The sequence below is a fragment of the Cupressus sempervirens genome, chromosome 2 (genome assembly GCF_028749045.1).
Source record: "Cupressus sempervirens isolate cs-2001-9-10 chromosome 2, ASM2874904v1, whole genome shotgun sequence".
Taxonomy (NCBI): Eukaryota; Viridiplantae; Streptophyta; class Pinopsida; order Cupressales; family Cupressaceae; genus Cupressus; species Cupressus sempervirens.
Window position 1 is genome coordinate 656,618,240 of NC_143119.1, and position 24,857 is coordinate 656,643,096.

Here is a 24,857-nt window from a genome sequence, read left to right on the forward strand (position 1 = left end):
TCCGTATATCTGCCAAACATCTTCAATTCAGAATTCATGAGAAATGAATCCTCTATAAAAAACTAAATGTAACATTTCATACACGAAAACCAACATATCCAGAGAATATTTATTGCAATCATATCACAAAAATTTTCTAGACCAATATCAAACCTGACAGGTCTATGGCCAATGGAATATAAACATAAGCTAGTTGTCAATCAGAACATAATACAGTATTTGTCAGCATTTATAACTCAAGCAGGTTTAAGCCAATATCAAAAACAGCATATCCCTTCAATCCAAATGTATGCATTAAACTATATAGTAATACAAAAATGTCACTTTATATAGTAATACAATAATGTTACTAGTCATCGAACATAAACGTTGATGGCAAATACAAGAATTTCAACTCTACATTCCGTTTGACTTGGTTTTAGTGCAATTTGAAGATAAACTAGGAAAATAATAAACCAACTCAGCAAAGCAAGAAATTAAAACTAAATCAGAAGACAATTGCATACAAAACCAACAAAAACTGCAACCAATATCACTGCTATCTATTCCAACTTTCCTGAAATTCTACAGCTTTCACGATCCAAGCAATTCTGGCTCAACCAACCAGATAAGTCTTTCTATAAAATTGCTCACAAAAAGCATATTCTTCAAAAATTTATCACAGAATGCACAAAAAGTATAGAATACTAAGCTCACTGCCAGGACCCGTGGTAGAGGAAACAAATGGATTTTATCTTCACTTTAGACATTTTAGTAGGACTGAAGGAAAAAGGAAAAGTTCACAAGAATTTTTTACAGAATATGCTACATAAAACTCCACAGTAGTGCACTGATGAGACCTTGGCCCCGGTTGCCTCACTCGTCTTTTAGAAGATTAGTTGGCTCACTCAGCACATATTTTGGAAGGTCATATTTTGCACCTGCAATGGTTTTGCAAGAATTAACAATTTGAAAGAGAAGTGCATAAAAGAAAAACAATCTCTGGACTATAAATAACATAACTGTTTACCTCTTTCATCGTAACAAGTTGTCATATCATCACTTGTGACAATTATGCCTGCACTATCCACTATTGCCCGTGCCAAACCTAACTCGGCCTCAGCTGCTGCTCTTAAGGCATCCCAAATCTCTGTAAAACTTGCTTTTGTTATTCATGATAGCATAATAATAATTCAGTTATGGGAAAAGGAAAAAAGACAATTCACTTCATCCAAAGATATGATTTCCTAAATGTTAATGGCAGTGTTCCATTCTTTATGGGAAGCGCAGGCTCCTTTAATTTCCATGATATACTTGCAAACTAAATGTGTTGTCATGTGGAGCCCAATCAAACTCAGAGGTTAATTTTCTCCACTTCCATTGACGCGATTTCCCTCCACATTTTTTTATGGGGGTTTAGCGGCAGCACCCCCATGATGGGGTTGAGAGCGGTGCCACTTGCTGGGTTGAGGGGCAGCACACCACAAGGCCAAAAATAAGTCTTGTATAAAATGGCATAGGGTTAGGGATTTTCGTATGATAATTTAGTAGCTTCTTACAGCAGTATTGAATTGCAAGGGATTGCAGATTGTAATCAGGTCGAATTACTGGATAATGATATTGGACTCTCTGTTTGGTGGACGTAGCCCAAGATTGGGTGTAGCACATTAAATCTTTGTGTCTTTTGTCCTATTTCTGTGTACTTTATTCCTTTTGCATTATTGGTTATATTTTTGTCTAATAATCCTAACAAAATGTACTCCATTGGAGGCTTTACGTTATTATTTCTCAAAGTTCCACCCAGCAGCGTCCAACCAAAGTAAAATCAATGGGATTGATGAAGCCAATATAGTAAGTCTCCAAAAGTAGTCATTTAAACAAAGTATTGTAGACTGAGATCTAAACAAATGGGTTACAGTAAAATCAAATATAGTGGGCAATTAGATCCAACTAAAATAGCCAACCATCTATTAATCCCAGGAGATTCAGATGTGTACAACAGAGAAGATTTAAAAGACAATATTATACAAAATTCATAAACATGTTCATTGTCCAGAGCCTTACTAGGTACAAGCCATTTGTGACTAAGTTTCCATCCGACCTTAAAAGAAAACTATAATTAGAAAAAACATGGATTCAAATTATAATTTATTAGTTTGTATAGCCTCAAGAAGCACCTCATTGAAAGAATGTCAAATAAAAAAATATTAAATTTTTACCTTTTTGCCCACCATAGTGAGGTGCTGTATCCCAAAACTCATCACGCATTCGTTTAAGTTGTGCTCGTGTGATAGGCTCTGAATGTTTCCAAGGTTTTGGTTTACGTATTTTTCTAGAATGCCCTGTAGACACACATGACGCAGTTGGTATCTTTTAATTCACATACAAATTTCATGGCAAATCTAGTACACAATAAATGGGCAAATAAGTCATACAAAATCTAGTATGCAATAAATGTACAAATTAGTCATTAAAAATCTAGTATGCAATTAATGTCCATATTAACTAAATGTTGAAATATCAGAGAAGAGTATCCAAGATTACATTCCTAGGTTACATGGTGTTTCAGGGATGGGTACGGGTGGGCGGAAGGGGACGCGTATCCAGGACATTTCCTACAGGGCCAAAAAAGGGGACAGCAGTGAAAAAAATATTTGATATAATATATATATATATATATATATATATATGAATGAATTTTTCATAATATAGATATATTATGTTTTTTTATATTTATAAAACTTTTAGTGACAGCATTTATTGTGAAATCAGAAAATTTATTGTCTGGGACACAAAATAAGCTGGCAACTCCAACACTTTGATGCATGCATGAAACATCAATTCAACTTAGTGCCAGCTAAGAACCATTAGTTAATGTCAAAGTCCACTTGGATTTGTTTCCACTTAGATTTGTTTCTACTTTTCTGTCATAAGAAAAACATTGAATTGTGTTAGCTTTATAAATGTTCCACAGCATTTTGGGGATGGGGACAGGGGGTGGCAGGGGACGTGTTTCTAGGATGTTTGCCAAGGGCCAAAAAATAGGTGGTGCATCCCCATGTAAAATAGTTACACTCAGAACACATGAATTATGTAGCAAGTGTAAAGCTTTGACTTGATGTTACCATCTCAAGGTTTGTCAAGCCTGTTTTGTTAGTAGAGTGAGCCAAAAATTTCTCATAAAATATATTCAAGGTCTAATATAAGTTTGCATCCTACATAAAAACTTTACATCCTGGGCTGTTCAGAATTTTGAAGTAAAATAGAGAGAATTATCATATATGTATTTCATAGGAAATAATTTGATATTTTGTCTTGCAAGATCACTGAAACAGAGGTTGAGGATGACCTATGTCAGGTATATAAGAGCTTATACACAAGATATCTAATAGCAAGTGAGAACCCAACAATTGCAAAATAAAATTACACAGTAAATGTCACACACTTCATAACTTATTCTTTTTAGGACTTGCTATTATCTAAATTATATTTAACACTGGAGATTAATATGGATTCGAGGGACCAATGGATTTCAACCATATTATGTAGTTTCATAATGCATTTAATATGGAGACAATTGGCTTTTATCAATTATGTCAAAAATGATATTCCTGTTACATTTGATGATGCTAAACAATATAGATGCATGGTATCCTAAATGCCACAATAACATATCTATCACAACATGCTCAAGCACCACATTAGTGGCCATAATCTACTAACCTACAGAATCTACAATGCACAAGAATTGTGTTATATGTTTAAGAGACAACATATAACCCAGCAGTTAATACATGTTATAAACCTATTCTCCCTTCTCTAGCACGTCATTTCTAATTAATGAAAAGGCAGAACATTTTCCTTTATAAAAATACAATTCAATATGTTTATTAACAGTTCAAAATAGTCTGCCCCTGCGCATCAACTAATTGGTTGAGTTGTTAGAAGAGACAGACAAATGATGCAGGTTCAAAACCCATTTCACCCAGCCACATTGGGAATGGAGCATCCTCAGGGTTTTGCACGGCCCAGAGGGCTAGTCAGATCGCCCTGACAAATTGGGAACTGCAAGTGCTGCTGAGCTGGATACCTCTTACTGATTTAAAAAACACATTCGAAATAGTTTTATATATATATATATATATATATATATATATATAAAGATCGCCCTGACAAATTGGGAACTGCAAGTGCTGCTGAGCTAGATACCTCTTACTGATTTAAAAAACACATTCGAAATGGTTATATATATATTCAGATCGCCCTGACAAATTGGGAACTGCAAGTGCTGCTGAGCTGGATAACTCTTACTGATTTAAAAAACACATTCGAAATAGTTATATATATATATATAAAGATCGCCCTGACAAATTGGGAACTGCAAGTGCTGCTGAGCTAGATACCTCTTACTGATTTAAAAAACACATTCGAAATAGTTATATATATATATATATATATATATATATATATATATATATATATATATATACTCTGATTTATAAAACACATTCGAAATAGTTTTATATATATATATATCTTGTCTATTCAAAAATGTTTTCAACATTTTACTGTGGCATTCTTATCTGCGCTATGGGACCAAGCTATTGGTATGGGGATATATGCAACGCATAACACATAACCTTGGACTTGGCCAGTAAATTAACACATTATACGTAACTACAACAAAATCCAATGCCCAAATATATTGACAATTACAAGAGGCAAATAGAAACAAGAAAAATTACACCATAGTTCAGTATTGTAATAGTATACTTCCCGCTAATGTGTTCTGTGTGCCACATTTGTGTTACATAGGCTGCTACTCTAAATAGCACCAACCACAGCACTGTCTTGTGTGTCACCAACATGATGATTGGCAGAAGGTGAATTATTTTGATGCCCTTTATGCTATGCATCAACCTTGGGAGTACCAAGTGCTGAATGAAAAAGCCCTCATTTTTTGGAATGATGACATTGGAATTTCATACCTTGCTCCTTAGAACTTGTCTAGATCAATCTTCCCATGCAACCAAGTTAAAGGTTCAAATAGAAGTTCAACTAAAATCATATGCCCTTTCTTCATAAGTGATGGCTTCCATAGCATCTCGGTTTAACCACAAAACTGTAACTAAAGTTACTGAAAATTAAATTAACTATACTGATCAGCAAACTAACTTGAAAGAGCAGATGTATGCCATGGCAAGCGTATAGCTGTGGTCATGGTGATATGTTCCTTTGGTGCCATTTACAGATGTCTTTGAACCAAGTCTGAAGGATGATGAGCTGTGAGTTCAAACAACAGTGGAAAGCTAAGCTTGATTATTTATGCACTCAATAGTAGATGAAGACCCAAGTATGGCAGTAGATAACGAATAATGGCATCTTCTCCATATGAGAGCAATATGGTCTAAAGATCACTGTGCAGAGATTTCTTACTCTAGTGTGGAAGGAAAGCTTAGTTTGAGCAGTTATGCACTGAATGCTTGTAATAACCCCAACTGATTATAACTTCGTCAAACATCAAATTCTTCTCTAATTCAATTGTTTGACATTTTGTCAAACACTTTGCAAGCAAACTTTGATACCAATGTAGCAACAGCTCTGGAAGCCTTAACCTGCTAAAGCTCGGTGCCCCTAAGTCCATCGTCAACACTGCAGATAGGACTAGCAGGTGTCAAACTAATTATAGGTAAATCTGCATCAAGGACTCCTGTCGGGGCAAACTCAAGCTTCCTTCTCTACAACCTTGATGTCGGCCTTCTAAAGGCGGAAACCATATGCCTCGCTGCCCTTTCAATTATCTCTAAATCCAACAAGCTCTCCGTCAATCTCTGTTGATGAAGCTTAAGTCTCTCCATACTCTCCTTCAACGCATTCATCTTCACACTAACTTCGTCATTACTCCACTGACTTCTAGAACTATCGGTCCTCCTATGTTTGTCCATGGCTAGAAAATGCTAGAGTGCTGGTCACTCCAAATGCAATAGCAAATCTGACAATAATATAAATTTCCTACCCTACAGGTTGGCAGGAAACCGCTCCGATACCAATGAAATAACCCCAACTGATTACAACTTTGTCAAACATCAAATTCTTCTCTAATTCAATTGTTTTACATTTTGTCAAACACTTTGCAAGCAAGCTTTGATACCAATGTAATAACTCCAACAGGTAATAACTTCGTCAAACACAAAGTCTCCTCTAATTTACTTGTTTGACATTTCGTCAAACACTTTGCAAGCAAGAGATATATTGCATGTCTAAATTCTGATTGCTTTCTAAATGTCAAACATTAATAAATATGCTTGCAAAGAACACACCAAACATCTAACAATGAAGATGCAATTGTTTTTGTATAACATTGATTACAAATAGGAAAAAATGCATCTATTTCAATAAGACATTAGGGCAACAAATTCTGATATAAATCAAATTACAACAGATTTTACAAACCCTACCAATGCCCTAAATATCTACTCTCAAACAATGCAAAATGCAATAGATAAAAACCTGGAACTGCTCCAAAAATATGAATTTTCTTGTAGCAAATTACTGTAGCAAATCATTGTAGCAAATTACTGTAGCAAATCATTGTAGCAAATTACTGTAGCAAATCACTGTAGCGACAGCACTATCGCAGCATCACTGTAGCAAGTTACTGTAGCAATGTCATGGTAGCAAAGTTACTGTAGCAGCGTCACTGTGGTAGTGATACTGTAGCAAAGTTACTATAGTAGCGGTACTGTAGCAATATCCAACTTATTCCTTCTCCACAATTTGGCCCTAGGCTACAAATTCGACACAATGAAAAGACTGATTTGTTTTCTCCAACAATCGCAACCCTTCAGAAGATATTTCACCACCTTAGTTATGCAAACCAATGGGCGCGTTCGCTCCCAACGATCAATGTAGTAACTGCAGAAGCCCTCGACTCCACAAGCTATCCGGAAGAGTAGATGGCAACACTTTCGATGCTGAACAATGAGGCTGCCCTCCCTATTTATTCTTTTCCTCCAATAGATGGACCTCCTTCTAGAAGAAATAAAATAATATTTAATCCCTCCTAGAATATTCTTTTAATTTAGTCACCTTTTAATTTTAATTTATTTAATGACTTCATGAGAAATTAATTTAATCAATTTCTCCTTATTTCTCCACTTAGCCTTCGGAGAATGTAAAGGCTAAGAACTCCATTGAGATGCTTAAAAAGATGGGTACATTACAATGCTAGATGAAGAACCAAGTATGGCAGTAGTCTGTAGATAAAGAATAATGGCATCATCTCCACATGGGGGCAATATGATCTAAAGACCAGTGTGCATAGATTTCTTATTCTAGTGTGGATGGAAAGATTAGCTTGAGCAGGTATGCACTGAATACCAGATAAAGACCGAAGTATGGCTGTATATAAAGAATAATGGCATCATCTCTATATGGGCACAATATGGTCTACAGAGTCACAGACCACCACTGTGCAGAGATATTGTATTCCAGTATGGATGGAGGTCTGAATTACACTTTTTATAGATAAAGCCAAGCCTTGTTATTATAGTTAAATGTATGGCAGGTTGTCATCCCATTTTGCCCAAATGTTCATGCACAACTGATGAACAAGTATTTTCTTTAAAACTTTGGTCTGCCCTTTTGTTTGAAACTGGAACATGGTAGACCTAGACCATACCAATTAAACATCCTACATTTCAAAACAAAACACACCAAAAATGGCTGAAGAGGCTAAATCACAATCAGACACAGTAGACGAGAGTAGCTCAAAATTGACACAAATAGTAGGGGAACAGGCATGTTCCTAATATTCACTAGTGTACTAACATTATTTTTACAAGAAACCACAATGGTCATCTTCAAAATTCTATTCACTATGACAAATGCTGAATCAGGTTAGTGCTTACTTGTGTGCAATAAATATAAAAAGAATAGATTCCCAAGGCCTAGATGGAACCAATAATGATCTCCACTTACAGAGCCCAATCTCCTTGTTCTTTAGCATAATACACATTTTGACATAACACTCTAAAAGTGTGCATATTTGGTTAATAAAAATGTTGTTGAAGTGCAGCAGAAGTGTGTTTTTCCCAAACGTCCACAATCATGGACTAGTGCACCTACTCCATGAATTGTTGATGAGGTCCAGGAGTTAGAAAGCATAGATGCTTGAGCTTGTACGGAAGATCGTTTGGACAAGTAGAAATCAGTGACTTTCTCACCCTATATGTTAGATAGAATGGTGTAGGTGTGCATGAAATGCGTGGTTGAGTAAATAGAAACCAAGTCCAAAATGTGTGGCCATGAGATGTGAGCACTCTAATGAGTGTCCAGACAAGAGGATGGTTAATTTTTGCCTTTGTATCCTTCCCATTAAGTTTGACTATGGCATTGTCGTAAATGTTCCATCTATTTCATGTGTAAGCGTGCAGAAACTGAACCAACTTGTGATCAAAGTGAGTGACAATTTCCTTCTCTAATGATATGCATTCGTCTAAATCTCAATAAATTGATCAATGTATGGCACAGCCAAGACTAGCATGGGACAGAGGCACACTCTTGTGCTATAGGCCAATGTGAAACAACTTTGGTATGTTACATGTATGATCTTACACAATGCCCAAGAAAAGTGAAGGATCCAAGGATGAACTTGTAGACTAAGTTCACAAATCCAATAAAACTACTAAGCTCATGCAATTGATTAGAATTGGCTGATCCAACCCCTTTTATTTTGTTTGAATATAATTAATATAGCAGCACAAATATTGATGTATAACATCTACTAGATTTGCCATGGCTTGAACCTTTACAAGCCCAATCTGCCTAGGGCATGTGAAAAAAACTTCCTACCAGGTCTTTTTCAGGACTAGAAAATCATCGGCGTATGGTGAAAGGATTGGTGAATGGCATAAGTATTTCATTCATCCAATGCATAAACGGAAGTGCATTGATCGAGCCAAAAGGCATAACCAACAACTTGTGGAATCTATAATTAATTTTGAAGGATGCCTTTCAAAACTCTTTGCAATTATTGAGGACTAGGTGATACTTATGTTTTCAATTGATCTTGCTGAAGCAATGTGCAATCCAGAGCTGTTCTAGAAAGTCATCTATAAAAGTAATATAACATTTCAGTGCTGAATTTATGGATTAGATTGTGTGGAAGTTTTTTACATCAATGTTGATGCAAATAATTTTCACACAATCTAACCAAGAAATTCAGCACTAATAAATTGTGGATTGTGGGAACCTGATATCATTAATTAATATAACTTACTCTTCACCTTGATCTTGTTGAGCACACAGTTGTTGATGCATAGAAACCATGAACCCTCTTTCTTTGATAAGAAAACTAGAGGGCTACCACGCAAAGAAGAGCTTGCCTTAATCTCCTTGACCAACATGCTCTTGCATTTTGACAACCAATTTCCTTCTTCCTAGTTAATTAGAATTGTTTAAGTGAAGATCCTACAACCAAGTTGAACCTTAATTTCACTTTGCAAGTTGTAACAACCCTTGGTAGTCTTCAAAAGTATTCTCATCATGCTGCAACAAAATGTCCTATTGTGTATCGAACTAGGGGCACTGACAATGCATGCTTACTCCAATTCTCATGTCTCCAAGCAGACCATTAGTAACAGAAACTTTCAAATGTGGAACAGAAATTATATATTGTGCTTGGCAAAATAGTAAATACCAAGTGGACAGAACCACCAAAGCATTTGACAGTGACTTTGGTCTTTGAGAGAGATCCCAAATGTGGACATTAATATTGATTTTGATGAATCAGTGATGCGGCTTAACTCACAAGTGTCATTTATGCCATCAAAATATGGATAACAAGTAAGATATCACAAACATCTAATGCTACTAGATCACAACTGACTGTATCATGTGTGAATTTGATTCCATATTGAAAAGTGCATTGGATCCCATTGAAGTCATCCAAGTGAACGTAGTTTGAATGTGTGAGTCAATTGCAAGGCTCAGGCACTTGGAACACATCTTGCACAATAATTTACTTCTGGTTCTTAGCGTCAATGATGACACAGAGAGCTGCCCGTTGATCCAACCATTAGCATCAGATTATAAATTAAAAGTTTTGGAGCTTGAGCAAGTAGTAGTCCTAATCAAAATCACATCATTAACAACTGTTGTATGTGGCATTCAAAATAAGCGTGGGCACTGGCTCCTGTTTCTTCTCGTCCTCTTTCCTTTACCAAGAGCCTTTTATTGTGTAAAGGGTTGATTTTTTGAGTCTCTTTGGCATGGCCATTCTACTTCACTAGGGGTGAACATGCTCTCGTGCACACCACTAGAAGAGGAGAAACTGTTTTGTTAGTTTGGCCTTGGCTTTGATCATAAGAAGCATGGAAGTAGGCTTGTCCCATTGGAGAAAATGCATTTTGCCAAAACTATAAAGATAGAGACCACTAATCTATTTTAGCACTTGTTTTGTTCTGCCATTGATCTGTGGACAAGAATGGAAGTCATAAAACTAGTTTGTGCATTCGTGTACCGATTGAATCCATCCTTTGACACAACAACTAGAATTCTTTGCACTTGACTAGGTAGGTTTCAAGGGCTGCTACTCTTCATGAAGAATAGTAACAAACATTACAAAAGTGTCGTAAGTTAAAAGTCTTGCTTGCGCTCGCACCAGAAGTCTCCCACCAATGTGAAAACACTGCAAACAGTTTAATCACAACAAAGATGATTTTGTGTGTCAAAGAAGCACTTGAGAACAAAATATGCCTCGAGTAGTCAAATCCAAACTCAATGAGCTACTATAAGATGTTTATTTTGCCACACATCATGACTACACCACCTTTGTAGGCTGACAAATCAACCCCGTCATTTAATTTGTGGGTTCGTGTGGACTGCTATTCATTAAAAATGGGTCAATGAGTTTGATTCAAAAACTGTGCAGTTGAATCCAAATATAAACATCACACATAACATGTTCCTACTTATTATGTAATGTCCCCATTTTAGCAGTTGACCAAGTGTGTGTGCGTTAGCCTTGTTCTACATGGTCCCGAGGGCTAACGAAGGGTTTAATGGGATCTTGGAGTGTTTTGGCCTAGTCATTTCCAGTTTGGGCCAAAACGAAGTTGATTTACTCAGTTTCAGGCATACTTACTATTTTTAGTAAGTCGGCAGGACACAGTGCAGGTCAATTTTGGTGATTGGATTCGATACTCCTCGGTGAGAGCTTTCCGATGAGCTATCACTTGCATTATTCGGAGTCCGATTGCTAATACATTTTAATGCCTGAAGTTTTATTAAAGTAACGTCTAATTTAATTGTAAAATATTAAAGTGTTACTTTAATATTTATTTTATGGTGATGTGTACTCAAAGGAGACATAAGGGGTATTTTAATATATGTTTATATTACACATCTTTTATCCCACATTGCCCATATGAGTTGAGCGGACCCGTGGGAATAGAATAAAAGGAAGCATTTGTGGCTTCATTAGACAGGTTGAATATGAGAAGAAATTGGTGTGTGAGTTGCAGCTTTGTTTTTGGCATTTGAGGACGTCTATCCTCTCTTGTAACATTCTAGACGTCATTCCCTTGGGGTTTGGCCTTTGGAATTCTTTCTTATTGGCTTCATTATCAGACAGTTTAGTTGCATTTCCGGCTACAGGCAGATTTGATATTTTGCTCATATCTTCTTCACTACTTGTCCGACGCTTATGCCGCTTGGAGGGAATGGTATTATGAAGGTAGTGGACTGATTGGAGGACAAAGTATTGTAGCAGCAAGTTCGTAAGCATGGGCTGGAGTATTATGACAATATTGCTGAAGTAATTAGTGAGTTGATAAATCTGCTATGTATTTGATTTTATGAATTCTGAAAATAACATTTTATTAGCAGCAGTTCATTTCCACTTTGCATATCATTGTAGTTGCTTTCTTGTTTATGTTGTATGATACCAATTCCATGCACGAAACACAACAAACAATAAATGTTTGATTTCCGGAATTATAAGGGGTTTAAAACATTAAACGGAGAAATAAGAAGTTGAATGCAAACTGTTTGACATAATTCCTTTCAGCAATTTGGTTTAGTTTTTTGGGACATCCAGGGGTGCCCATTACATATTACTGCAAAATTGATTGTAACCAGCATAATTATTGGCTGAACAACGGATGTATAACTGGTGCTTTATTTATTCCTATATACCTCACAGTAATATAAATGCTGCCAGATAACTGACATGAGCCCAACTTATACTTTCCTAAAAATACTGCTGATTTCGTACATAGCTGGATTGTTTCTGCTTAACCAACTTTATTCCAGCATAGCTGTCAAACAATTCCAATGTTCAATGCAAAGGCACCTCTTTAGGGTTTAATAATACTATCCACAGATATGCAGTTTGAATTGCCTTTCCATAACTACCCAACAGATATTTAAATCTTGATAATTATCTATCAATTATCAGATGCAAATGTGATGCAGCCATGTATGGATGGTCCAGGTAAAGAAACCATGCAGCTGAGTTAACACAACAGAAATGTCATAGAACAGATTGGTCTGCTACATGTAGATTGCAGATTGTCTCATAGGCTTATTACAATCTTACGTGCATATTATGAAATGAAACTCAAAACTAGCTACTGAATCTAACTAACTAACAAGAACTTCCGAATTCTCGGATTGATAAACTCTTCCAACTAACTAACTGCCTCTCAATGAAAGCCAAAGATGTTTATATGTCGACTCCAAGCTTTGGGAATGATTCACATCGGCTGCAAGGTGTCCCAGAACTTGATATCCTGCAAAACACGTAGATCAGCCTAAATCTAATGATGAAGTTCCAAGGGTTGATGAAATTCAATGTGGTTCCAATTCGATGTTCCCCTGGTCCCATGCTGCCTCATGATCTTCAAGTTTGGTGCCGCAAGGCACACAAAGCCTCTGAAAACTTCACTTAGTGAACTAAGGGTTGGCTATTCTGAATTGTAAACTTTTGGCCATCTGTAACTTCTTGTAGGTTGATCCATAATCTCTGGATACTTTGTAAATGAGATGTTGCTAAACTCTAGTTCTCTGTAGCAAAGCCAATTTGAGGTTATGCAGTGATATGTGATAAGGTTCTCTAGGATGCTCCTATATCAAAATGTATCACCATAGATCATGTAACAGCCCATAATCTTCTGTATTTTATATATAAGTGTTATATAAAGTTTTTCTAATAATAAACTTACTTTTTGCTATAAAAGTTCTAACTCCATTCTGAAAAGATCATTCTATATTTATACGGTGAATTTCACCCTTACATAAATTACGCTACCACCATTGTATGCCTGTCTACATATAAATAAGGTCCACCATTTCTTGCATAACATTTTAATTTGTCTGAGGTTTGTATTATTTATATGGGAATTAAATATGCAATATGGACAAGTGGTACTATAACAAGTTTCGCAGCTAACATTCAGAGCAAACTACCAGTAGTTTTTCTAAGCAAGTTCAAAGAAAATGTTTCCAAGAAGTTTCTTGTAATGGGCACCCCTGGATGTCCCAAAAAACTAAACCAAATTGCTGAAAGGAATTATGTCAAACAGTTTGCATTCAACTTCTTAAAACCCCTTATAACTCCGGAAATCAAACGTTTATTTGTTTGTTGTGTTTCATGCATGGAATTGGTATCATACAACATAAACAAGAAAGGAACTACAATAATATGCAAAGTGGAAATGAACTGCTGCTAATAAAATGTTATTTTCAGAATTCATAAAACCAAATACATGGCAGATTTATCAACTCACTAATTACTTCAGCAATATTGTCATAATACTCCAGCCCATGCTTACGAACTTGCTGCTACAATACTTTGTCCTTCAATCAGTCCACTACCTTCATAATACCATTCCCTCAAAGCGGCATAAGCGTCGGACAAGTAGTGAAGAAGATATGAGCAAAATACCAAATCTGCCTGTAGCCGGAAATGCAACTAAACTGCCTGATAATGAAGCCAAAAACAAAGAATTCCAAAGGCCAAACCCCAAGGGAATGACGTCTAGAATGTTACAAGAGAGGATAGACGTCCTCAAATGCCAAGAACTGAGCTGCAACTCACATACCAATTTCTTCTCATATTCAACCTGCCTAATGAAGCCACAGATGCTTCCTTTTATTCTATTCCCACGGGTCCGCTCAACTCATATGGGCAATGTGGGATAAAAGATGTGTAATATAAAACATATATTAAAATACCCCTTATGTCTCCCTTGGGTACACATCACCATAAAATAAATATTAAAGTAACACTTTAATATTTTACAATTAAATTAGACGTTACTTTAATAAAACTTCAGGCATTAAAATGTATTAGCAATCGAACTCCGAATAATGCGAGTGATAACTCATCGGAAAGCTCTCACCGAGGAGTATCGAATCCAATCACCAAAATTGACCTGCATTGTGTCCTGCCGACTTACTAAAAATAGTAAGTATGCCTGAAACTGAGTAAATTAACTTCGTTTTGGCCCAAACTGGAAATGACTAGGCCAAAACACTCCAAGATCCCATTAAACCCTTCGTTAGCCCTCGGGACCATGTAGAACAAGGCTAACGCACACACACTTGGTCAACTGCTAAAATGGGGACATTACATTTCTTGCCAAAGTTTCGCAGAAAAGTTCCAGCAAGGTTTGCAATTAGAATACTATGAAGGTGTCCAGCCAGGTTTTGTCCATCTTATATTGGAGTCCCATCAAATATACGCATGCATACCAATCATTCCTATAAGAAATTGTGTTTAATGTAAAGACCATTTTCAATAATACATTAAGCATACCAATCCATGCCCTTTTTCGTTTCTCACGTGACTTAGAGAATCCCTTTTAGCTTTGCTTTCTTCAACAGACAAAAACTAAAAAGTAGCCCATAATAATCCATCATTTAACCATTAAATAAAATGTAGCTTCACTTTAGCAGCCATAGAAAGAAAGTATCCAGAAGGAAAAGGGAGCAAAAGTGGTAAGAAAATATAAGAAGCAATAGGAAGGGCCAATAAACAGTAAATACTGAACTTAACTCAAACTGTATATCATTCAAGCTTCAGTGAGCAAGTTAGTGTCATACACAAAATACATACTGGATCTCTTTTGCTAGATTTGAGTGGTTATCAATAATAATTGGTTAAGTATATGAATTAAATTAAAGTCAAACTGAAAAATGAGTCGAGCGTGGAGCCACAACACGAAACTGTACATTTTTTAGCAGTTATAAAAGGGGGTCCTCTATTAACAAATTTAATGAATTCGGTACAGGGTGGGGTTGACAATTGGACTGATGCAGAAAAGGGTATAAGGTCAAAATCAAACTCCACCTTGTCCTTCAGCCAAGTTCTGAATCCCTTCACTACACACACACCATCCAGTTATGAAGACATTGAGGTTAACATCTTCAGAAAGGTATTCAAACTTCACTAGCTCTTGTACACAGAACACACTACAGGGAATATTTTAACTGCTGTAAACAGATCAAGATACAGGAAGATATTAGCTGCTTCCAAACAAACACCAGTACAGGCAGATTTTGTAAATATTAAAACGAGAGAAGAAATGAAACAAAATAGAACAAAGAAGATGAAACATAATACACAATTATTTATCGTGGTTCGCCACAACTTGTGGCTATGTCCACACTCCAGCAGGAAATCACTTATATTAAACAAATATATGATACACCCAGTACATGGACTGCACATCTATTTATAGACCCATATACAACTATCAAGGAAGAGAGGTCAATACAAAATAGTCACATGACAGTTGGGCTTCATATTCCCAACAATCTCCCCTGTGAAGGTCAACTGGCTCAGTCATGCTCTGACATTCCCTGCATTTTGATTTTATATCTTAGATGACAACCAGACCTTGATAAGATCTCAAGGTTGCTAGATTATGTTCCAGCACACTCGGGATGAGTCTTCTCCACATCAGATAAGAATCATAAACATCTTCTCTAATTGTTCCCATATCCTTAAAATAGATATTTGGATTCTCACGGAATTTCATCTGATTCCACTGGTGTTGACACCATAAAATATGTAGAAGAGAGAGAGAGCTCCTCTAGTCTACTTGAATCATTTATCTTCTTCTGCTCCACAGCAAGCTCCACCATAGTGAAAGACTGCTTGCTCCAAAGTCACTCATACCAGTTCAATGGTTTTCTTCCCAAATTCAAAATTGGACAGCAGCCTTACTGTCTGCTGCCACAATCTTATTAGCAGATGAAACCTACTTATAAGTTTTCCCTTATACTGCCTCACCTTACAGATTGTGACACCCATATTTTTGGGCAACCCATTGCCTTTTCTGCAGCATGCCAAAATGCTTTTTAGAAAAATGGCTTCATACTTGGCATTTTCAATTGATCCGAGCTTTACTGCAGTCGTTTCAGCTTCTATATTTAATTCTTGCACTGTCAGAGATTGTGAAGAGGCTGCGATAGGCAGTGTCAAAACCACGGGCAAAGAAGACTACTCTTTATTGTGGAGTAGAGGAGACTGCCAATACAATCGCCTTAAGGCTAAAGCTATTCAAAACTTTAGTATTAGCTTCTTTCAGAGAATAATTAACATCATCAATTGAATGATGACCAACAACAAGGGCCAGCATGCTATCTATGTTTCTTCATCATTTTAAGAGTCTTGTACCATGTTATCCATAGTGGGACATTGTGGTAGAAGCTTTGTATTGTCCATTGCCTTCTGTATGCAACTTTGCAGATGAATGGTTAGGTTTGACTGTGCCTGCATAGCTGTCTGAACATGTCTGGCTCCACCATGTTCTGAATCATGTATAGGTGGTTTTTATTTACCGCAAGATGGAGATTATCTTGTCCACCGTTTTTCTCGAGCACTTCAGAGGAGTGACCACATCATCCCAACTTAGCACTGGATAAAATATTTGTCCAAGACACTCGTGGGCCATCATGAGCAATATAATCTCCAAAGCTCTGCATACCATAGTTTAAAAACTTGGTATCGGCAATATCTCGGCCGGCCCAATATTTTTGAAAAACTCAGAATCGAGAAAAACTCAGCAAAAAATTCAGCAATAAATCAGCACTTTTATCGAACATTTGAAAATATAAAATTTCTTAAAATATTCTTTAAAATGCATGCATACACACACCAAATTTATAGAATATATAATAACTTGAGATATCCACCATATGGTTAATTATTGTTTAACTTAAATACATAGCAAGTGGAACTTAGCAAATTAATACTCGTAGTCCTAATGTTAGCTACTTATTATTTACATTTTAAATTTAAATATAAATATATTTTAATTTTATATACAGATATTTATTTTATGAAAATATATTAAATATTCATGTAAATATATTTCAAATAAGAGCTAACTATATGAATTTATGTGTTAGACAATTCAAAAAATATGCATATTGTTAGTCTATTGGTAAAAGAAAAGCCTTTGTAAAATTTATTATAAAAATCTTTAGCAATACTAGTATAAGAGTTTTAAAATAATTTAAAAAAACTAAACACAAGCTTTATAATAAAAAAAACGATTTCTAATTTTCCCATAATTTATAAAATCATTCATTAACAAAAACAAATTAAACATAACTTTCACAAATACAATTATATAAAAAATCTAAATTCCCACATTTATAATGTCAATGAAAAAAACTATTGAAGACTATATATTAATATTTGAAACCCTTAATGCCGAAGAAAGTAATGCCGTCGGGTGCAATTCCCGGTCTGCATAAATCAATGGCATCGACCAGGGAAGTCTTCGGTTTGTGTAGTCACTGTCGTCAGCAGAAATAAAACATGTTTGTGTTTCCTTTGGCCGAAATTTAACAGCCAAATCCGTGATATTTCGCGAGATTTTCTGGAAAAAAGCGTAGCGATATTATGAAAAACACATCACTGATATCTACTGCGTTTTAATCAGCTGCCCATCTGACCCATGATATATTGCGATTTTGGCATTATACCGCCATTTTTTTCAACTATGCTGCATACTATTCGTATGCCCCTTACTGAATTCTCTTCCCCTTCCTCTATCCTTTCACCTTCTTCCAGAGGTAACTCCTTGTTTGTTCCTTTATCTTCTTCCACACCAGACTTTTCATATGTCCTTTCATCTTCCGCTACACTAGACATCTTGTTTCCCCCTTCTATTCTTTTATACTTAACTTATTGTCTGTACCAGACATTTGTTCTCCAGGGTCATGTGTACAGCTTACCAACTGTAACATCCTATGCACTTAAGAAGCAATTTTTTTTGAAACATCTAAGAGAAGCCATGCCATAAGAGACCAAGACCGCATGTTTTACAGACTTGCCAGTCTTGTCCTCCTTTGCTCTCTTTTACAATTCTTTTATGACAACTTTCTTATGTTGCACATCGCCAACACCCATGTGCTCAAGAATTGCATTAAGCTCTGATTTAAGAGCTTTAAAATCTTCTTCTGCTTCAGCTTCCAGCTTATCTTGCCAGCCATCACAGCAATGCTGTCATATCCCCGTTTTAAGATAGAATTTGAATAATTATTACATAATACAATGTTATTAAATAAATAATAAAGTTATATCAAAACTAATACTAAAATATAAAACAAGAAAATAATATTTATTTAATCTATACTATTTATAAAATAGCGTTTAGTATGATATTTTAAATAATTTAAAAAAAAAAAAATTCAAAGAGTAAAGAAATAAATAAAATTAAATACAAGAGACAATATTGTAAAAAGTATGTTAACTTTCTAAATAGAATTTAATAATAAATAAAATAAACATAAATAAGTAAGTAAATAAATAATATAACATAGAATAATATAAATTAACTAAATCTAATAAAAAGTCGAGAGATGTTTAACAAGTAGACATGACTCCTTAAAATTAGGATATAAAAGGGAGGAGAGTTTATTTTAGAGAGTAGAAAAAAGGAAGAGAAGAAGAGAGGAGTTCAAAGAGGAAAAATGAAAGAAGAAAGTAATATGAAGAAAATAAGGAAGTGACTTTCTAAAGAGGTATCAATGGTATTGAAAGGATGTGAATCTTTGAAAGGGTCATAATTATGAATAGTTGCGACTCTTCAAAAATATTTTGATTATAAAGTATTTGGACTTTTCCAAAGGATTTTAGTTATGAAGTGTCATGACTTTTCGAAATGATTATATTATGAAGTGTTGTGACTTTTCAAAGGATTTGTATTATGAAAGGGTGTGACTCTTGGAAAAGACGGAGGTAAGAAAGGTATGTTTGTGAATTATATTTGTTTAATTATATTTATGAATTTATTTATATTAATGACTCATACTTGTGGATAATACTATGTTAACCTATGAGGTTAATACCATGGTTACCAATGTTACTCATAGCATGGAGCACGCGAGATATTTAAGATCTCCATTGTCTGCCATGGCCAACCGTCGATATCGAAGCATGTAGCATGTGAGATATTTAAGATCTCCATAGTCTGCCATGGCCGATAATCGACCTATTAGAATATTCTAAAGTTGTCAACATATGCATATGTAAGTGGCCTTGGATAGAGGACGCCCATCCAAGAAGAATCTTAAGGGGTGCGCTCTCGGGAAGACACCAAAGTAGCTATGAGCTAGAAAGCCCGACTCCAAGACGTCCTTAAGATTGGGGTTAAATTAGAGGGTAGAGTAATATAGTTAGTTTTGTTATTATTGTGATTCTAACATTTATTTTGCAGGTATTACTTGTCCCTAACTAACCCTATTAGTGGGGACATTACAAATGCACATAGCGGACTCTTTTGCTCTTTGCATGCACAACCTCACTCTCTACTAAGTTTAAGTTCCGAAGAAATTTGTTGATGATAGAATCAACTTTATCGTCTTCCATCTCCGCTCTAGCCTTACCTTGGCTCTAATACCAATTGTAAATATTAAAACAAGCGAAGAAATTAAACAAAATAGAACAAAGAAGATGAAACACAATACACGAGAATTTATCGTGGTTCACAACAACTTGTGGCTACATCCACACTTCAGCAGGGAAATCACTTATATTAATTTATTACCATGGAGACATGTCTCATGATGTCTCTTCTACGGATATTTATATAACATTCAAATCTGCATTTGGAACACACAGAAATAATAGCATTGCTATTACATTTGCAGAAAACGATCCTTGAAATTTAACATGTTATCAAAGCCAAGTTACAAATGTAAGAAAGTGATTAATGGAATGGGTTCTATGAAGAAAATCAAAGGTAGGAGAGCATTTTATATCAACGGAACTAGAATAGAGAGATTGGGGACGGATCCCATCTCAGAGACAACAGGCAAAAAATATATATTGAGGGGTAGTTGCCATATTGGGCCTGTTAACTTGAATTACATGCAATTTGACATTGAGAACTATTTGCCTTGTGTTGATTCAAATGCCTGCGCACAATTTGTGATATAGAGCCTAACTGTGTGTTTGTGTGATCTAACCAACTTGTGCAGAGGTCCAGGTGTGGTTTCCCAGTTCTACCAATTTATCCAATTCTACTTGTGATGCAAGCAGAGATGCAACAAGCCGACTTGCCTATCATGTTGTTATATTAACAAAGAGACATCAAGTGTTGAGCAAAACAAAATTAATCTACCCACAATAGGCATATCCATATGGTCGCCACTCGGCTTGCGAGATGGGAAATGCTCCAACTTAGACCAATCAGACACGTTGATGATTATAATGAATGTCTTATGTGGCCAAGGGGGATTCATGAGACCCTCAAGGATTATGAGGTGGCAGTTCTCGCTATGGTGGTAAATAACCCATGGAACCACCACACCATTAACCACATGATGCAGCACTATTGTATGATATAGTGCATTAAAGCGCGTGAATTGATGCCATAAACATGATATGATACAAATGAGAAAGATGGACCCTTGTTTGATATTGAGTATTCTGTATATGGAATGTAGAAGTAGGAAAGTTGTCAACTCAAACCGCAGACATTCATACGATCCAGACGCTGAACAAGAAGGAATTATATATGGTCCATGTTCCATATGGTGCTAGACGATAATAGCCTCTCTTCAACACTAGAGAATGAAATATATTTCTGGAATTTAATAAATCCTTGGCAGGTTCGTGGAGCATCTGGTTGTATAGAGTTTGAAGCTTCTGTGGCTTTCCAACAACTGTGGTTCATGGAAACTTTCTTGTTGATAAGTGCCTCAATCACAAGATTCTCTTTTGCTTCTTAATCCGTTCAAGTGCTTGCCTTATGCCAAATGTTGACAGATTCAAATTGTGTACAACAAGCAGTCTATTGGTGCTTTCATCAGCCCAGATCTGCAGTACTTGAAAGTTCCACAAGGAGGAGACATGCGAGGCATATTGTGATATCAATCTCTGTATATGTCATCCCTACATATGCAATCTGCATTGATTTGGTATTATTCTTGGCAGCAAGGCTTGCAATTGGCTTTCTAGCATCAATCTCTGGTATTTGCCTAGCAATCGAAGGATATGCATGTTGTGTTAATTTTGTGTTGAATACTACTATTATTTCCATCATAGCTTTAATTAATCTTTGAGGGTAATCTCTGGTATTTGCCTAGCAATCGAAGGATATGCATGTTGTGTTAATTTCGTGTTGAATACTACTATTATTTCCATCATAGCTTTGATTAATCTTTGAGAGTGCTATAAAAATCAAAGCAATGATTGTGGGACGAATAATAATATGAAGATATTAGTGTTGCTGCTGATTTAAATTTTATTCTTAATAATTATGTCAGCCCACTTTAATAATATTGGAGAAATTTTTCCATTGTTCGGAGCATACTGAAATTAATGAGAAAGTATCTAAGTGGATGGAAAATATTAACCTGGTACATATTGAGGTTTGCTAAGGTTCAGTGATTACTTTTTGTATTGCATTGGTCACTTAAGGAGAACTTATAAATCTATATAATGTTTGTCGGGCCCTGTGTTGAGAATAGATGAAAACTTTCATAGGGTTGTGTGTTGGGGGAAAATTATATTCCTTATGGTCTTTCATAGAGTTTGAGACAGAATTGAACAAGGGAAACCGGAGAAGGTGATATTCATACAAGATCTCTGTCACATGGTACCTCTGGAGGTTAGCAAGAAGCACAGAAACAAGCTGGAATAGCATACGACTATAGTCTGGAATATATTTTAAGGAACAAAATATATAGAGTAAAAAGCTACTATGGAACAACATTTTCAGGAGTCTCAGGCACAACAATTCACTCCAGCATCAAATAAATATTACTTTGGAAGGCTGGATTTCTTCCTAATGCTTGTACAAGTCATGAGGGGGTCGGGTAGATAATTTTATTGTGGGAGTGTGAGAATTGCAAGGAAAGTTTGCAATTCCCGTGGATTCAAAGATTTTCTGGGAGCTGTGTGAACAGATTACATTATAGTGATACCAAGTTCTCTCCAAAACTTATGCAAGGTAAATTGATTCGTATATATATATATATATGCCCTTCTCTCATTGGGAAATTTGAAGTACAGATGGTCATATCATATAAGACAGATACTTGTTCATCTTAGAAAGAGTCTGACAGATATTAGCACTTACAGTGAGAAATCACAATATCATCCCCTGCATTGAATTGTAGAAAGGTAGGTTCGATCACGTGACCAAGTGTATTCCTCAAAACATGAAGTTCCCTAATACCAATATTGGTGTGCATGAAATAAAATGGGATGCCAATATTGACTCTGGACAACAAGACACCCCTTGCATGGGTTTGAGTCCAGAGTTTGTACTGATCAAATTTTTAATACTCCAAATATTGTTCATATATCTGGTTTTATCTGGTTTGTGGTACACGAGGTTGTTGCAACATTTCTTATTGAATTGGAAATCTTTTTGGAGTTGTGTATGAGGAACAGACCTTATTTAAGAAGAAATCAAAGTTACTGCAGGTCTGAGGAAATGATAGTTGTGCTCCGAGCGACATTTGAGATGGATTAATTCTAAGATTATATTCTGTATTAAGATGAATTTTCCACCTGATGAGAGGGTCTTCATCCTAATACAACAATAAGAATCTATCCTCGAGATTTTGAAGCAAGGTGACACATGCTACAAAGGGTAGAAATATCAAGTGGTACTTCGAACAAGGAGTTCTTGGATCGCTTGGGACAAAGATCTTGTCAGGAATGCATTCAACCCAGAATTGGTTACAGTGAAGGAGCTGCCATTCTCACTATTGATCCGTTAGGATGTTTATGAGGGTCTTGAGATAAGTATTGTTGGTTATTACCTCTTGAATACCAATTTTATTTGCATATCATAGTCAATCTCTTAATATATCCATGCATGTAATATAAGAGTTATTTGTTTTATTATGCTCTTGTTCTTTTCCTTGATCCCCAGGGATGATACTTTGCAAAGAATAAAAAGAACAAAAAGGAGTTTGTCATATATCTGATCTGATGCCAAATTGTTTGATGATATAAGAGTGGAAATTATACATTGTGGGGGAAAATAATAAACAAGGTTCTATTTCCATCAAACTATCCTTAGAAGTGAAATGTCAGAGAAGAGACACCATCAAGGATGTGTAGGGATGTTCTTCCAGGAAAAGAAGATTGGTCCATTAGGAATGCTGCCAAATATTATGCAGGACTCAACTTTAGAGGCAACCTCGGACAAAGAGAGGGGGCAAATAGAAGATATGCTTAGTCAAACTTTTGATGATCTTGGTTGTATTGGTTTAGAGGAGTAGACCATGCCAAGATGGATTCCTCCGTGATCAGAAACTATAGCAGTTCAAGAACTATAATTCATGGGATAAAGTTTCATGTATGTAGACTGGAAGGCATTATGCTATTAGGATACTTGTTGAACTAGGGAAGCATAACACGACTTGCTACCAAGAGGTCATGAGATTGATATCAGATTCAGAGGGAGTCTAAGTTTATCACAGGCATCCTTGGAGGAAGAGCGAAGAAGGCAAAACTTGAGCTTTTGAGGGAGCAGCTAGAGGATCTGACTTCCTTGGATCTTTGTTCAGAGGGAGAGGGAGAATTTTGAGGAGAAATCCCTTGTTATTGAGTTCTTCTCTAAGAGAGAAATTTGAGGTGAAAGCCTGTGTTCCACCCTCTAGGAGCAACTATGGTGGATCCACCCTCTAGCATGGCTCATGGTGGAGATCATATGAGTTACTATATGAATCTGTTGGAAAACATCATGAGAGGTGATGATCTTTGACCGATGTTTGCGTAGTGAGGTCACTATTATAAGGTGACGATCTTAACAATGGCTTGACATGTTATCATGATGGACACTACATTAAGTTGTTGTCCTAGAATGTGTCAGAAATCATGATAACGATTGTATCATGATAAACTACATTAAGTTGTTGTCCTGGATTGTGTCGGAGATTATGATACTTGTCATTATGAACTACATTAAGTAGTTGTCCTTGAGATCATGATTGTTATCTAATAGACTACACTCATTTGTTGTCCCAGAGTGTGCCGGAGATCAAATAACACATCCTTTCTAGGATGTTACTTTAAGTTGCTGAGATTATGATTTTTATCTGATAGACTACATTCAGTTGCTGTCCCGGAGTGTGTCCGAGATCAACAACACATATCCCTTCTAGGATATTACATATTCTTTTGGTAGGCATCATGAACATGATGCCAATGCACATACCAAGGAAATATAAGTATGATAAATATCATATGATTGATATTCCTTGTTGAATCATACTTCAAATGATATTGAATGATAACATCTAAGTTGATGGATATATGTCGATATCCTTAGATATGTCATTCCAAGAATATCATATTGAGATGATATCTCTCTATATACTTGAGAGCATATTGT

General features: G+C 35.9%; 1 protein-coding gene across 1 annotated transcript in view; it reads right to left on the minus strand.

Annotated features, from left to right (window-relative positions):
- Positions 1 to 521: 521 nt before the first annotated feature.
- The window catches only part of LOC149575083 (uncharacterized), a 46,428-nt gene continuing 22,092 nt past the window's right edge, over positions 522 to 24,857 (minus strand). The window contains exons 3-5 of the mRNA XM_089814950.1: positions 2,199 to 2,321; positions 1,010 to 1,129; positions 522 to 920 (exon numbers count right to left, since the gene is read on the minus strand). Of these exons, the coding sequence (XP_089671076.1) occupies positions 856 to 920; positions 1,010 to 1,129; positions 2,199 to 2,321 (308 nt within the window). The 3' untranslated portion in view covers positions 522 to 855. The remainder of the gene's footprint in view (positions 921 to 1,009; positions 1,130 to 2,198; positions 2,322 to 24,857) is intronic.